The sequence below is a fragment of the Ochotona princeps genome, chromosome 21 (assembly GCF_030435755.1).
Source record: "Ochotona princeps isolate mOchPri1 chromosome 21, mOchPri1.hap1, whole genome shotgun sequence".
NCBI classification, from domain to species: Eukaryota; Metazoa; Chordata; class Mammalia; order Lagomorpha; family Ochotonidae; genus Ochotona; species Ochotona princeps.
The window spans coordinates 28,653,141-28,670,218 of record NC_080852.1 but is presented as its reverse complement, the minus strand read 5'-3'; the positions used below and the strand labels follow the sequence as shown (position 1 = coordinate 28,670,218).

General features: G+C 45.5%; 1 protein-coding gene across 2 annotated transcripts in view; it reads right to left on the bottom strand.

Moving 5' to 3' along the window:
- Positions 1 to 17,078, bottom strand: part of KIF15 (kinesin family member 15) — a 46,561-nt gene that overhangs the window by 22,399 nt on the left and 7,084 nt on the right. For both annotated transcript variants that reach the window (XM_004581404.3, XM_058678791.1), the window contains exons 4-14: positions 16,687 to 16,763; positions 12,861 to 12,898; positions 12,041 to 12,138; positions 9,572 to 9,751; positions 7,895 to 8,104; positions 6,433 to 6,558; positions 6,170 to 6,292; positions 2,476 to 2,599; positions 1,743 to 1,819; positions 1,281 to 1,490; positions 476 to 653 (exon numbers count right to left, since the gene is read on the bottom strand). In XM_004581404.3, coding sequence (XP_004581461.2) covers positions 476 to 653; positions 1,281 to 1,490; positions 1,743 to 1,819; positions 2,476 to 2,599; positions 6,170 to 6,292; positions 6,433 to 6,558; positions 7,895 to 8,104; positions 9,572 to 9,751; positions 12,041 to 12,138; positions 12,861 to 12,898; positions 16,687 to 16,763 — 1,441 coding nt within the window. The remainder of the gene's footprint in view (positions 1 to 475; positions 654 to 1,280; positions 1,491 to 1,742; positions 1,820 to 2,475; positions 2,600 to 6,169; positions 6,293 to 6,432; positions 6,559 to 7,894; positions 8,105 to 9,571; positions 9,752 to 12,040; positions 12,139 to 12,860; positions 12,899 to 16,686; positions 16,764 to 17,078) is intronic.

Here is a 17,078-nt window from a genome sequence, read left to right as displayed (position 1 = left end):
TTTCTGATTTAAAAAAATTAATATATATTTTTTCAATTTGTATTAGAAAGTCAAATTTATAGAGAAAGAGATATAGAAATGTCTTCCGTCTACTGGTTCACTCCCCAAGTGGCCACAACAGCTGCAGCTGAGCTGATCCAAAGCCAGGAGCCAGGAGCTTCTTCCAGGTCTCCCAAGTAGGCACGGGGTGCCAAGGCTTCGGGCTGTCCTGCACTGCTTTTCCAGGCCACAGGAGGGAGCTGGAAGGGAAGTGGAGCAGCAGGATCTGGGTCGTTGCAAGGTGAGAACTTTAGCCACCAGGCTTATGTCAGACCCTGATTTCTGATTTTTAAGAGAAAAAGTTAGTAAATTCCTTTTCATGACAAAAGATGAGAGCATGGAGATGAGAACTGAGCAGGCAGGTCTGGCAGCCAGAAGGCCCTGCGCGCGCTCCTGCTTAGCAACCCTTCCAGGCAGGGGCACGGGCACTCCGTACCTCTGCTGTTTCTCTCTGTGTCATACAGTTCAGAAAACACTTTCTCCAGCTTGGCAATAGTCTGCGCATCCATCTCTTGGGCTCTTTTCACGGGCTCGGACAGTCTGAGTCTCCGATTCTCTTCTCTGAGGGAATGATTTTCCATAGCATATTTGGCGACTCTGGGGTGGTGCTCGATCTGGGACAGAAGAATCACACGTAGGTACTGGGACAGCTGTTTCTCGAGGAAGCCTGTCCAAGGCAGTCACGGGAAAACCCGCAGGATGCCCAGGGCAACCGCTGGGCGAGGAAGCTTGGCATCTGTGCACATCCCATCCCTCTGTCACTCTGTGCCTGGTCTGTCCCTTGACACACTCGTCCAGGCATCTGTGATTAGGCACAGGTGCATACACAGTGTCAGGTTGTACGTGCAATGGAGGTTGGTGAAGTCAACCGGCTGAAAAGCACCCGGAAACCTCCATCCAGCAAGACTGAACTATCCCCAGGGTACACTGGCGGGCAAGGTGCAGAAGAGCAGACAGAAGGGCTCGGCAGCGTGGCCTAGTGGCTAAGGTCCTTGCCTTGATCCCATATGGCTGCTGGTTCTAATCCTGGCAGCTCCACTTCCTCTCTGTCTCTCCTCCTCTCAGTATATCTGACTTTGTAATAAAAATAAAATAAATCTTAAAAAAAAAAAAAAAAAAAAAAAAGAGCAGACAGAAGCAATGATTATTCCAAAGTACTGAAGAACAAGTCCTGGGTGATCGATGCATACCTGCATGGAGCTTCTCGTATTTCTAGAAAGAGCACAAGCCCACGGCCTCACCTGTTCGCGCAGGGTCTGGATCTCGTCCCGTAGCTCCGAGAGCAAGCGATCCTGCTCCTCGGGCAGGAAACAGCCCCGCGACTCCCTGTGCAGCTTCTCCAGGCGTGTGATCTGGTCCTCCCGGAACTTCACAATCATTTTATTGGACTGAATAAATTTTTCCTTTTTGAGGGTGAGGTCTTCTAACTGGGTAACTTTTTCTACTAGAGACTTAAATGCAAGACTTGGTTAAACACAAAAAAACTAGAGTACATCAAAAAGCCCACACAAAAGCAGAATTCAAAGACAGTGAACATTTTCCATAAACTCCCTGGAGCACCCTTAATTTAGCATCTCTACATTTTCATATACCCAGCAACACATAGTAACTTTAAAACTGATCTTAGCAAAAATCAGAACTTCCCAGCTTTCCTTTAATCTCCTTGCGGATCTGGTGAATATTCTAAAAACCCAGTTTCCTACCTTCTTTTCCTGTTCAGACTTCTTAAAGAATAACATTGCTTCCTGGAAATACTTCATGTAATCATCCTTCTCTTTGTCTGTAATTGAAGTAGTAAGCAGGAAAGGTAAAGAAAAAAAAGTTTGTTGCTTGCCTTGGAAACCAAAAAACGAGGTTAAACAGCGGGGCCAGACTGCTCTCAACAACCTATGAGCAGTTTTTACTTAGTTCATGGATACAGACCATACATATGATATGACAGAAGTAATTCTGAAAGTCTAAATAAGATAAAATAAAAAACCATCAGTTAGGTGCCTCTTGAGATCTAAACTGCTTCTCCTGGTTTTGTGGATTGGAGAGTAATTTGCCCCCCATTAATTTTCTTGGAAGAAAAGTAAGTCTTCCTTATCCTATTTAATAAACACAGGTACCATGAAAACATACCATGCCATGAAAAAATACAGATACCATGCTATGAAAAAATCTTGGAAGTGGATCTAAATGAAATTGATCACGTTCTCTTTATAAGCATCTCCTAGGAATGAATTATTCATTTTAATTTCCCCTTCCCACTGGATCTCCCAGAGCTCAGTGTCTGTGGTATCCACCTCTGACTGGGGGATTTCTCTACAGGGCAGGCAAGAGACCCGGGCGGGAAATGCGGGGAGCCACCTTCATCGCGCAGGCTCCCTGTCTCCGGGAGCTCCCTACCAGGTTCCCGGAGTGTGCCCAGGTGGGCCACTGTGCTGACCCTACCTCTGGTCAGGAAGCTTTCCGCTGGCATCTGGCCGGAAGTAAGCTGTGCCAGCTGCTCCTTGAGCCTCTTCACTTCAGCCTGTAGCTGGCTCACGTTTCCTTGGGTGTCTTCATTAACCACTGCCTAGTTAAGGATTGTTTAAAAAGCATCAAAATGATGTTTTGGAGTTGGATACTCCTATCTGCATTTGCTTGCTACACCTTGGAGGGATGAACTTCATACCAAACTGCATTTCCATCTCATAGTCAAACGGCCACCAGGATCTGGGAGTGCAAGGGAAGCGCCCTCTACCTGCGCCTTCCCACCAGCAGCCAGGGAGAGTCCAGCCAGCCAGCCTGCCTTCTCCCTCTGCACCCGGCCTAGGCTGCCGCGTGTGACCCTGCTCTGCCATGCTGGGAATTTTCAGCATCTGGGTGGTCACCTAACAGTTCCTTCCTTTAAGGGGGATGGTCTGTCCCATCTTCCCGTGGAGAGGAGTAAACAGTTCTAGGGGTGTCCTTCCTGTTACAAAGAGCAGCCCAGCCCAGATGGGCCTGATGCCTTGCAGCGCTGGCCTGTACTCCAGCAGTCTGGCAGCAACAAGCCTTTCTGGAGAAATCCAATCTTCTTTAAAAAAAAACTGTTTTTCAGGGCCAACATAGTGGTGTTGTAAGCCAATCAGCCTGTAGAACTGACATCCGTGCTAATGTGCCTGGGAAGGGAGGATGACCTTGGGCCCCTGCACCCATATAAGAGACCCAGCCATTGTGATCATTTTGGGGGAGTGAACCAGTACATGAAAGATCTCTCTCCTTTCTCTGTAAATCTCTTTCCAATAAAAACAATTGTTAAAATTAAAAACAAAAACACTTATTTATAAGGAAGATCAAATTTACATAAAGGACAGACAGAAAGATCTTTCATCAACTGGTTCAGTCCCCAAATGGCTGGAATAGCCAGGAGACTCTTCCAGGCCTCCCATGTGGGTGCAGGGTCCCAAAGTTTTGGGCCCTCCTCTGCTGCCCTTCCAAGCCAAAAGCAGGGAGCTGGATGGGAAGTGCAGTCTCCTACATGGGTGCAGGGTCCTAAGGTTTTGGGCTGTCCCTGACTGCTTTCCCAGGTCACAAGCAGGGAGCTGGATGGGAAGTGGAGGCCTGCTGGGGCACAAACTGACACCCATATGGATGCTGGCATGTGCAAGGCGAGGACTTTAGCCTCTAGGCTACTGTGCCGCGTCCATTTTTTTTTTAAAGTGCCTGTTTCCAGTCCTTTATTTTCAACATGATTCCCTGGAAGAAGGGTTTGGTTTGACAGCTGTATTTTTATTTTCTTGACACACTAAACGATACTTTCAATTTGTTAAATGTTTTTTAAAGATGTTACAAAGACCTACAAATGAACAGAAACCTCTGAGATGTCAGGGCAGCAGCAGCAGAGGAGGGTACGGCAGATAAGATCTCTCTGTATTTCCGTTCAATTTTGCTATGACTCTAAAATAACTACAAAAAATACTTCACTAAAAAACAAACAAACCAGGCCCACAAAACCTACATTCTAATATCAAGTGGTAGCCGCAGAACACAAAGCAGATGTCAGGAACCCAGGGGGAAACAGGCAATACTCCGAGCAGGATAAAACCCCCTCACAGCCCAGGTCCCCGGGCTGCCACGGGCCCAGCCCACCCTTCCGTACATCTCAGCAACTCCAGCACTGAGAGGCTGTGCCAGGGACTCACCATGGGGAGACTTGCACAAAGTTCCTGGTCTTATTGTTTTTTGTGTTACGAAACCATGGTCAGCTGCTAATCCTCACAGCTCACCTCACTAACACTCCTCTGACATCACTGTCACACTGGTGACATCATAATTCTCATCCTTACACCCCTAAGGGGTGATAATCCAAGGAAACACAGTGAAAGCCAAGCCAATACTCTGGATTCACCTGGGAGAGGAGAGCAGGGCCCTGCAGAAATGACCAAAATGTCTCCTTGGAAGAGAAAATGAATCTACCAAACTCAAAGTACAACCTCCTGCCTAAAGTCAAAATGGTCTTGGAGCTCTCCAAACAAGCGAGGGACTCCTTGGTCTTCTCAGAGTGCACCAAGGCTGGCAAAGGGCTGTCCCTGGGCCACATTCAAGTCTGGGCACTGCCTGGCTCACAGACTAGTTTCGGAGTGCAGCAGCATCAAACCAATTCCATACTGTCCATGGCAGCTTTCTCAGTACAAAGCAGAGCTGAGGAGTTGGGACAATCAACATATGGCCCAGAAAACACAGAATCTTTATCATCCATTCCTCCTTTTTTTGTTGTTTGTTTTTGTTTTTGGAGGGGTACTTGAAAGTTAGTGTTACAGAAAGGAGAGACAGAGAGAAATCTTCTATCAGCTTGTTTGCTACCCAATTGGCTGTCATGGTCAGCACTGGGCTAGGCTGAAGCCAGGAGCCTGGAGCCTCCCCCAACTCTCCCATGTACCAGCTGTCTCTTCACAGGGGAAGCTGGTGAGCCCTGGTACGAAGCAACATCAAAGAAGCTTCCTACACATGCAGAAAACAGGAACTCTGGGGTTGCTGACCGCTCAAAGAGCAGAGTGTGTGCAATGGAGCAAACCCCATCCAGAGCATCGCCTTTCCCACCCTTTACTTGCCACATGCACTGATACAACGAAAGCCAAAGTGGCTGCAGAGTAGTCAAAGGGAAAAGCAAAACCCCGTCTGTGAGCTGTGCAGACTTACTAATGCACAAGCTGAGACAGGCACCACATTGAGAACTAGAAATAAAACAATTTTCTGTGATTTATCAATATTCTACAGGCCTTGAGAGATCCCAGAGTGACTAGTCTCTCTCTGGTCTGGATGCTCACAGTTTACAGGCACCTGTCTGGATTAGCTTCAACCACGGCACTCACTCAGTCTCGTTCATCAACAAAGAACACTGGGCTGTGCGCTCCCCACCCACTTTTTCTTGTTATCTAAGTCCCAGTTCTGGGGCCGGGGCATGCAGGGTAAAAGTGCTGTCTCCGTGTCAGCATCCCACTGAAGTGCCAGTTTGAATCCCTCTTGCTCCAGTTCCAATCTGGCTCCCTGCTAACATGCCTGGGAAAGCAACGGAAGATGGACTGCGCGTATTGCCCTGCATCCACATGGAGAGAGGCGGAAGAAGCTCCTGGCTTCTGATGCCATTGTAGTCCATTTGGGGAGCGAAGCACGAATGGGCGATCTCTGTTCTCTGTAACCCTGCCTTTCAAGTACACATATCCTAAAAAGAAGATAATAAAAAACACGAGTCCTATTCCTACCTCCCTCGAGGGGAATGCTGGCTTGGTTTCTAACTCAACCTGTATCTCCTGATCTGATTTTGTCCCTGAATAAAATTATCTTTACTTTTATATTAACCTCTTCTGTGACTTCTGGTTCACAGAACACACAGCTCTGCTCTAGCACTATTTAACAAATAGGTTTACTGTCAAACCCAATGGCACCAAAAATGTATGCTACCCTGTAAGAAAAGAACTATCAAGTTCAATAATAACTACGACCAGACCTAGCTTAGGTCCCTCTGTATGAGGCAGAAGACCAGAAAAGATGAAAGAGAAATTTTGCATACACTCAACATATGCTTCTACAAAGAAATAAATACAAACTAATGTTAAATGAGGGCAATCATAAATGTGACATTCTTCAGCTTCAATAGTTTCAAAATTAGCAAAACATTTACCTTGTTTTTAATCAGCTTGGCTCTTTGAGCAAAATTAAGTGTGGACAGCGTTTCTCCAAAGCACCTGGATCCAGGGTGAACATTTGCAATGATGGCTGTCTTAGCATTACCGCCCAAGGAGTCCTGTTTGATGAGAAGGATGCACATGTTCAGGAGAGAAATCACAAGATCTTTTTGAAGCAAAGATGCGTCCTTGTCTCCTGGGCAGGAAGACCGTCTCACGATGAACCAAAGAGAGGCCAGAGGCCGGCCAGTTACCGTACCCGTAGCAGGAAGGTGAGTTTGGAGTCTCTGTAGCAAATGTGTCTCTGCTTTCCATTGCCCACATCCACAAGCGCCGTGATCACCTGGCCCAGGCAGCTCAAAGATCGGTTTATGTTCCCTGCTTCCTATGGCAGTGAGGGGAAAGAACACACAGTTAGTTTGCCCTGGTTAGTTTGCTGGGGTCTTGAATTTATAACTATGTAGCAGGTAACAATCTTGGAAGGAAAGGCAAGTCAGGGACAAGATTAATTCAATGCAACTAACTTTAGAAATTAAAATGTGTTTGACCATTGCCGTGCCTTTAGTGTGCTGAAAAGCAATGCACACTCGGTGGAAACAGTGCTTGAACCTTGGTCTTTTCCCATGGCAGTGATACATGGCTTATAGAAATGTGTAAGGCAAAGGAAGTTCCCTTAGGTGCACCGCACTCTGAAATCCACCGCCCATGAGCTCGGGAACCCCTGACATCCAGCCGGATCCCCTTTCACGACGCTGGGCAGGGCTCCCAGCAGTCAGGGATCACGATGGGCACTCGCTCGCTCACTGCCATGTTTGCGTAGGTGAGGTAGTCACCTTCGGGTGAGTTTTCAGTGCTGAAACTCCACTGCAAGTTGAGGCATCGCTGTATAAACGTGTTATTTTACTATGCTTCTCATCCCGATAGAAATCTGAGCCTTGGACTGCCTGAAAGAGCCTGGGAGCTCAGGAGGCTCAAAGCTCACTTTCACTCCCACAGTTAACTCTACTTCTAACTGCTCCTCCCAGCCACACTTCCAAGGAGCCACCTCCCACTCCACGTGTACCTGTTGACAGGACATGCTACACGCAGCCTCTGCTCCCACTGCAGATAACAGACGAGGAACAAGTTCTTAACCCTTCACTCTTCAACGATTCAACTGCATACCTTGTCTCTCCCCTCAAGCTTCTCTCTTGATTCTGGCAGTGGTGGGTTACAAGACTAGGATTTTATAAAAACAGGCTTTCTTCCTGAAATTGCTCATTTGCTTAAACCTTTAAGTATTTTCCAGTGTGAGACCCAGCCTGGCCTGCCACTGCTGGTGCTCAAAGGGCTGAGCCTGTCTGCCTCTTGGACCAACCAACCCATCCACCCAGCTGAAATGCCCCATGGCACTCTCTGTCTTTGTAACAACCCTCAGGTGTCCCCTACAGGGCAGCATTCCCCACTAAGCTCTCTGTCCAGACCTTGCCTTCTCTGGAACAACTCAACTTCTTTCACACATCTGCATAAGCAGTCTGTGCCTCACCTTTCTTCCATTCAGCATGAGTTCACCCACCCTTACTACTGACAGCCTTGCCCTATCCATTCATGCTTACAAACATCTCTGATCCTTTCAGAGAGCAGTAGTTTCTTATTTCTTTGCAATCCTCACAATATTTCACATGGTACTGACTTCTAGTAAGAATTCACATGCAGGTTCCAGACCACTCTGGCATCCGCACCTTCAGCCTCATCCCCTCGGCGTGGGTATCTTTCTGCCTCTCTGACCCTGCTAAGTCCACCAGGTTGAGCAGGGAGGTCCGTATGTTCACGATGTCATTGCTTTTCTCCATGGACTCGATGGTGATGGTAAAGACTGCGTGAGATCGTGAGGATTCTCTGTTCATGGATGTTGATGCCACACGTCTGTTTCGCCATCCTCCAGACAACACCTATGCAGAGAGAAAGCGTACTCAAAGCAACAGCAAGGATACGCAAGACAAACTTAAACATGTAAAACAAGCGCTTGAGAATCACTCCTTTAAAAAGAAAAAAGGCATGTTGAGCTAGCTACTTTTATGACATTTGCAGAGCATATTTTCACCTCTAGAGTGGAGGTGTGAGAAGAAACATCCACAGCCTTCCCACTGCTATGTGAGTTTTTAAAAGAAATTGCATTCTCACAAGTTCTGAGTGGTACACAACAGTCGCTGCAATGAGCAGGATTACTGGCCCATCAGGGATCCATTTCCCTTACCGTATCAGAGGACAAACACCTAGAGATTAGAAGGCATGGATCTACAACTGCTTTTATCATTATTTGTTAATGCAAATCATGTAATCTCCCCGAAACCCTTTCTTTAACTATACAGAAAGAATGATGGGGAAAAAAAAAAAGAAAAAAAACTCTATTATCACTAAGCCCAAAGTTTTGTCAGTTCTTTTGGTCCACAAAGTTTTTACTTTCCCTCTCCATTCCCATTACAAGTAGGAAATCGGATCAACAAAAGTTCCGATCTTGGCTTTCCTAATTTTCAGCTGTGGTCCAGGCCAGCTGAGCCTCTTCAACACTTGGCCTTCGTATCTGTAAATGATATTATACTCCAGGGCAGAGCAAAAGAATCTAATGTGCACAGGAATCACCCAGGGGTCTTCCTAAAAATCACACTGGTTCAGCGGGAGGCAGGGCCTGAGGGAGCACTTCTAATAAGCTCTCCCAAGATACAGAGGGCATGAGGACTGCACCAGGGAGTGGCAGGGTCGCAATATGTACAAGTACAGGATAAAATGCGAATAATAATTTTACGTAAAAGAAAACTGAATGAGACAATGTATATTAAAGGAATCTGCATCACACTTGACGTATACACGTGACAAAATAGTTAAGACAAACTATTCTAATTCTATTTACTAACTAGTCATAGTATAAAACTGAGATTTGCATATTCCATAATTCTTGGATGTTTCCTTCATGTTATATTAGTACATATTAGTTAGTACATATACATACATCTTCAGAATAACAAAAAGAGGAGAGTTCCTTAAATTGTAAAAATATAAATTACAATGTCATCCAAAAAACAAAAAGGCAAAATATAAAAAAGTATAGTTATCCACAAGGGAAAAGTAAATTCAAGCATGTTTGTTTGGGAATCATATAAATACCAAGAATAAATAAAAGTGCCTAGATCTTGATTAGAATGAACAGCACCAAAATAATGCAAAATCAGGCAGATTAAGGTTTTTCTTAAACAAGGAGCGATCTGTGAGATATTGCCATTTCTTTTTTGCTTTACTTCTCAGGAGCATTTTGTATTATGCCTTTATGAAATGCTTCTGGCATCTTGGCTCTCTTGATTGGAATGCTGGCACAGCCTGTTCACTGCCCATGCATCAAACACGCGTTCCTGGCAGAGTACCTGGTAGGCCTCGGCGGCCGACGTTACCACCTGCTCCACTGCACCAACAACGAACACTCCCTTCTTGATGTGCTCCCGTAAGTATAGGCCAGCTGACGCAGAGTCCAGCAGGTCATAGATCTGCTCATTGTAGATTTCAATAAAGGAACATTTGCAAAGGAAGCTCTTCCCAGCTCCAGCCTGTAAGAAAGGAGCCTCCTGTAGATTACACTTGCCACATTCTTATCCTCGGCTTGCATGTTTCATATGGTATACATCCTGTATACTGTTATCCTTGACACCAAGTAAGAGAACTACAAGTCAGCTGTAATATCTAGGTAAGTATTCGCAATGTAACACATTTTAAACCAGCATCAAACCCAGGAGCCTTCAAGGTTTTTCAGAGCCAACATGGGGAAATCCTAGTTTTATCTTATACGTTGGATTGCTTCATAAAGTTCTGTTTGAAAAAAAGACTAGAAATAATTTAAGACTCTAGAATTCTTTTTTGTTCTTCTTTAAAATGAATTGCAACATAATTTTCATTTGAAAGGCTGAAAGAGAAAACAAGGGAGACAGAGAAAGGTTTTTGATCTGCTGATTCACTCTCCAGAGGTCTGCTCTGGCCAGGGCCGGCCAGGCTGCAGGCAGGAGTCTGGGTCCCAGTCCCTCCCATGGCAGACACTCATGAGCTCGAGCCACCACCTGCTGCCCTGCAAAACACTATAGCAGGAACCTGAGCAAAAGCAGAACAGCCACAGTTTGAAGCAAGCGCTCTCGATAGGAATGCGGGAGCCCTAAGCAGTGCACAGCCACTGCACCACACACTCACGCTTGGCACTGCGGCTGGCGCTGTGTCACAGCAAGTTAAACCTCTGCTTACAATGCCAGCATTCTATGTGGGCACTGGTTCAAGTTCCAGCTATTCCATTTCTGGTTTAGCAATGTGCCTGCTAACGAGCCTGGGAAAGCAGCCGAAGCCAGCACTAGTGTTTTGGTTCCAGCACCCATGTGCGAGAGCCACAAGAAGCTCCCGGCTCCTCGTTTTGGCCTGACCCGGCCCCGGCCACTGCGGCTATTTGGAGAATGAACAGTGGATGCAAAGACTGATCTCTCTCTTTTCCTCCACTATCTGTAACTGTCTTTCAATAAATAAAACTGAACTTTTTAAAGATTTATTTTATTTTCATTGAAAAAACATATATACAGAAAGGAGGAGAAACTGAGAGGAAGATCTTCCATCTGTTGATTTACTTCCAAAGCAGCCGCAATGGCCGGGGCTGCGCCAATCCGAAGCCTGGAGCCAGGAGCCTCTTCCAGGTCTCCCACATGGGCTTTGGGCCATCCTCGACTGCTTTCCCAGGCCATAAGCAGAGAGCTGGATGGGAAGTAGGGCTGCTGGGATTAGAACTGGTACCCATATGGGATCCTGGCGTGTGCAAGGCGAGGACTTTAGCCGCTAGGCTACTGTGCTGGGCCCAAAAATGAATCTTAAAAACAGAAATTCCTGACACTAAATTTAATTGGCATGCAACCTTTGTGCCTAACTACAATGTCAGAGTTTCAGCAAATGAGTGTAAAAGAAATAAGCAAAGATGAAAAGATTTGTAAATCAGGCATCTCCAAGAACTAGAGCAGGTTCTGAGAACTTCAAAAGTGGCATCAAATAGCAATCACAGGGCTTGGCGGCGTGGCCTAGCGGCTAAAGTCCTCGCCTTGAATGCGCCGGGATCCCATACAGGTGCCGGTTCTAATCCTGGCAGCTCTGCTTCCCATCCAGCTCCCTGCTTGTGGCTTGGGAAAGCAGTCGAGGACGGCCCAAAGCCTTGGGACCCTGCACCCGCTTGGGAGACCTGGAAGAGATTCATGGTTCCTGGCTTCGGATCGGCACAGCACCGGCCATTGCGGTCACTTGGGGAGTGAATCATCGGACAGCAGATCTTCCTCTCTGTCTCTCCTCCTCTCTGTATATCTGACTTTGTAATAAAAAATAAATAAATCTTAAAAAAAAAAATAACAATCACAGCAAACAGAAGCCAGGAAGGGAGGCGCTGGCCACAAACCAGGACAACAGAGCCATACCAGCTGTGGAGCCGGGAGAGAATGGTAAGGCTGTGGCAGGTGCGATGAAGGCGGTCAGGATAAGTCCATCGCACTGCACAGCGTGAGTCCTGCTGCATTAGCACAGCTGTTATCAGTTGAGATTTTCCTCACACTTGCCTGAGAAATCTTAGGAGACACTATGCAGGACTACTCTCCTTTCTTATTAACTCCTGATCTAGGTCCAAGAACAGCGCATGTTTATAAACCACAATCTCAGAATCCTTAATTTTACTGTAAGGAATGAAGGTGTTGTTACAGCATACTAGCCTATGCAGTATTACAGAATCCAAATCACAGCTCTCCACGTATCATGAACTAATTACTAACAGTTAAATACTTAAAACCAAGCATTTCATAGAAGTGCTTTATTGTTACACTACATTGTACCTTCTCTTTTTCACGCTCAATTAAGGAAAACAAATATTCAAAACTTCGTGGAATTACTCCTCTCAAGTTATGAGAAAAATTATCAGATTCGGATGGTCCTGGAAAAAACAACAAAAAGTTAACTGACATTTTTCATGCTATCTAGAGTTTTTAAAATGGCAACAATGAAATTCACATAGCAATTCATACAGAAATAAGGTGACACATTCTATAATCAGTTTTTTTTTTAAGATTTATTTTTATTTGAAGGACAGAGTAACAGAGAGAGGGAGCTTTTCCATCTGCTGGCTCACTCCCCAGATAAGCCAGGCCAAAGCAAGAAGCCAGAGCTTCATCTGGTCTCCCTCATGGGTGGCAGGGGGTCCACGTACTTTGACCATCTTGTACTGTCCTTTGCAGGCCATTTACAGGGAGCTGGCCTGAAAGTGAAGCAGCCAAGATTGAACTGGCACCTGTAGGACATGCTGCCACTACAGATGGTGGCTCTACGCCCTGCCCCATGCCACAATGCTATCCCTGACACACAGTCTGTTAGTAATATAAAATTTCCATGACCTACCTGAAAGTTCTATGTATGTAACAATTCATTAAACTCTGCTGGAATGCTGCTTTGTGGCTGAGGAATACAACCGCACATATAACTGACACGTGCCCTTTTTCATTAAGGAGCTCATGACCTGGCAGAACCCTGGAGACTACCCTTGACTTCAAAAGATCAGCACCACATATAGAAATTCCACCTTCTTGAAAATGTGCTAGGGGCTGCCATCAAGCAAAGTGGTGGTCAAAGCTAGCAAATACTACGGTTTGAGTTACTTACCCATCATGGTAAATGTCTTCCCTGAGCCAGTCTGCCCACTGTGGGAAAGAGAGGGAGGCAAATTTTTACATATTCATACACATAAAATACAGAAGAATATTGTCCCAGGATTATATACTCTAATAACATTAAAATTATTATTTTCTATTTCTATTATTTTCCTACCAATATACAAAAAGTGTTTCTATTTTTCAGTTAAATTTCATCTTCATCTCTTCCCCCAATCTGACTACCATGAGCTAACCACTACTAAATGTTGGTAAATGCTGCCAGATAATACAAGCATGGCCCTTTAAGTTTTCAGGTAATCTTCATTTACAAAACTTGGGCTGGTAGTCTTCAGATCACTTCACAACCTATCTTCCTTTTAATTTTATCTTAGATCTCTTTCTAGATCAATAAATAAGAGGTTCATCTCATTATTTTCATTCCTTTTCTATTGGGGAGGTGTTTTGTTTAGTTTTTTATTCTGAAAGGCAGAATTATAGAAAAGGAGAAAGAGAAACAGAGACAGAGAATGATAGAGAGGGATAGAGAGGTCTTACATTCATCCCCAAATGGTCAAAATGGCCAGCACTGGGCTAGACCACAGCCAGGACCCAGGGGCTTCATCTAGGTCTCCCACAAGGGCACAGCGCCCTTGGGCCATCTTCCACTGCTTTCCCAAGCGCATCAGTAGGGAGGTAGATTGGGAGTGGAACAGCAGGAACTTGAATGGGCACCCATAACAGGATCAGCACTCCAGGTGGCAGCCTAACCAGCGCAGTATTGGCCTATGCCTCATTATTTTTAATAGCTATACAGTATTCCTCAAATACAGGCTCTTGCGGCATATTAAACTAGAATCAATTAGACTTTTATTTTCATTTTTTGTTATTCCAATATTGTATCAATTCTTTTCCTAAAATTTTCTCTTAAAGATTTATTTATTTTTATTGGAAAGGTGGATATACAGAGACAAAGATCTTCTATCCAATGATTCACTCCCCAAGTGGCTGCAACAGCTGGAGCTCAGCTGACCCAAAGCCAGGGGCCAGGAGCTTCTTCCAGTCTCCCACACAGGTGCAGGGTCCCAAGGCTTTGGGCCGTTCTCAACTGCTTTCCCAGGCCACAAACAGGGAGCTGGATGGGAAGTGGGGCTCCTGGGATTAGAACCAGCTCCCATATGGAATCTCAGTGCATGCAAGTCGAGGACTTTAGCCACTAAGCTACTGTGCCAGGCCCAAATTCTTTTCTGTTTAAAAGACACTAACATTTCCAGTTACTCCACTTACCAGAAATTAAGGTAACAAAAAAGAGTAATTAAAAAAATGTTAAGAGAGATCACTAAAGACTTGGGCTTTAACTCAGTAGAAATACATGATGTGTGAACTCATTTTGTAATGTCTCTGGAAGACATTACAACCCACTTAGTTTGAGTGGTAGTATGAGGGAAAAGGTCCTTTAGCAGACAGCAGGAGCGATGGCTGCCATGGAGCCCTTACCCAGAAATACAGGGAGTAGCCTCAACGGTGACCTTAGAATTGCAAAACAATTGCTTCAAACACCAAAAATCTTATTTTTAAAAAGGAAGGAAAGTAGAAGAGAGAATCTTCCATGTGCTGGGTCACTCTGCCGACACCTACACCAGACATCCTAGTCACCCACATGGGCGGCACTGGCCAAACACTCAGGCTCTCCTCCACTACCCTCTCAGGATCATTAAGAAGCTGGATTGGGGGCCAGGCAGGCTAACATTCTGTCCTGTGGTGCCAGCATCCTATACAGATGCTGGGTCGTGTGCTGGCCACCCCACTTCCCATCCATCACTCTGCTTATGGTCTGTTAAAGCAGCAGAGGATGGCTCAAGTCCTTGGCACCCTATACCTATGTGGGAGACTTGAAAGAAGCTCCTGGCTCCCAGTTTTGAATCAGCTCAGCTCTGGTCAATGCACTCATTTGGAGAATAAACTAGCCGATGGAAGACCTTCTCTTGTTTTTCCTTCTCTTTTTGTAAAATCTGCCTTTAAAATAAAAATAAATCCAGGATCCCACATGGATGCTGATTCCTGACTTGGTTGCCCCACTTTCCATCCAACTCCCTGCTTGTGGCCTGGGAAGCACTAGAGGGTATCCCAAGGCCTTGGGACCCTGCACCTGTGTGGGAGACCTGGAAGAAGCTCCTGACTTACGACTTCGGATCGGCTCAGCTCCAGTTGTTGCAGTCACTTGAGGAGTGAGCCAGCAGATGGAAGATCTTTCTCTCTTTGTCTCCTCTTTGTAAATCTGCCTTTGCAATAAAAATAAGCACATTTTAAAATAAATTAAATCTTATCCCCCCCATAAAAGAAACAAAACTGGATTAGAAGCAGAGCAGGAAGGGCTCAAATAGATTAGAAGTGGAGCAGCCAAGATCTGAATCTGATTTCGACTCTAATACAGAATGTTGGCTTTGAAAGTGGCATCTTAGCCTGCAGTATCACAACGGCAGCTCCAGTGTTTCTTTAGTTTGTGCGTGCATGCGCCCGGATCCCATATGGCTGCAGGTTCTAATCCTGGCAGCCCACTTCCCATCCAGTTCCCTGCGTGAGGTCTAGGAAAGCAGTCCAGGATGGTCCAAAGCCTTGGGACCCTGCACCCGCGTGAGAGACCTGGAGGAGGTTCCTGACTCCTGGCTTTGGATAGGCCCAACTCTAGTCATTGTAGCCACTTGGGGAGTGAATCATTGGATGGAAGATCTTCCTCCCTGTCTCTCCTCCTCTCTGTATATCTGACTTTCTACTGAAAATAATAACAATAATAATAAATTTAAAAAGAAAGAAAAAAACGAAATCAGCTCTCAGAGATCCCCCGGCCGTAGCTGGAACATGAGTAACAAGATAAACAATGAAGGGCTGGGCTAAAGCCTGTAGCACGAAATAAACATACAGGACTATTGAGTACCTACAGAAATGGGGACAGCAGACAATCCCCTCTTGCATAAGATTTTCCAATAAAGTATATGGATTGCTTTTTGCCTGGGAGGTGGAGCTTCCTCCCTTCTTATTACCGATTTTCTCAGGGGCATCTAATGACTGCGCTTTAAAGTCAGAGAACTTTCCCGGCTGCAGTCAGTGGGAAAGCTGAGCCAGTCAGGGGAGACACGGAGCTGCATGTTGTTGGCTCTGACTGCGGAGAGGAGAGCGCTGTAGGCCAAGCAAGGCAGTGTCCTCTAGACCCTAAAATAGGTGAGGAAACAATTTCCAATGAAGCTTTCAGACGAGACAGTTGCGCTGAGACCCACTGTGAATTTTTAACTTCCAGAACAGTGGAGCAGCCAAGATCTGCTTTTTTTTTTTTTTGACTTTAGAAACTTTATTAAAGGACAGACGGAATTTGGGTCCCAGTCCCAAAGACGGACAGGCAATAAATAAAGGCTAAAAGGGAAGGAGCATGCAAGGTGAGTGGAGGTGGAGTGGGTGACTCAGGGTGGAGAGTCCTGGGGGGCAGCAGAACCAACTGGAACGAAACTCAGGGCATCCTGCCACTAGAGGAGTGTGGCCACAGGATTGGTGCACACCCGCTGGTGCAAGAGAGCGGGGCCCGGCTGGTGTAGAAGGCCACAGCAGCTGCTGCAGGACGCTGAGGCGCTGCAGCTTCAGCTCCTGTAGGCTGGAGGCTGCGCTGGGGTGGAGACCAAGAGCAGCAGCTGATGGTTCCCCCGGACCCTTCTGCACTTCACCGTGAGTCTCCTGGTCAAACAACCTCACTGCAATCTGTCCCCAGGGTAGACAGTCCACTTGTTTCAAGTCACCAACTTTGTAGTAACCCGTTACAACAGCAACAGGAAATGGACACAAGCACTTACTATGCAAAGATGGTCCCATTATAGCCACTCATGCAGGACTCCACAATGCTTTTCGCCACAGTCGAGAACACAGACTCCTACAAATGTAAGCACCAAACCCATTAACATTTCAGAAAAAAAAAATCTGAGGTTTTCTCAATATTAGTGAAAACATGAAGATTACATCCTTTATAGAAAAATGGCAAAAGCATCAAAGATGATAAAACTTTAAACACCATTAGGTTGATTAACCTCCTAAGTAATTAGATGTAAAATATAGATCTTAAGCTTTACACAGAATTTTGTCTAACATACTATATGCAAATATTATTCTGATATTAGAAAATACACAGCCCTCATTTCTCATGAACTTTTACTAAATAATTAACATCTGATCTTATATTTACATGAAA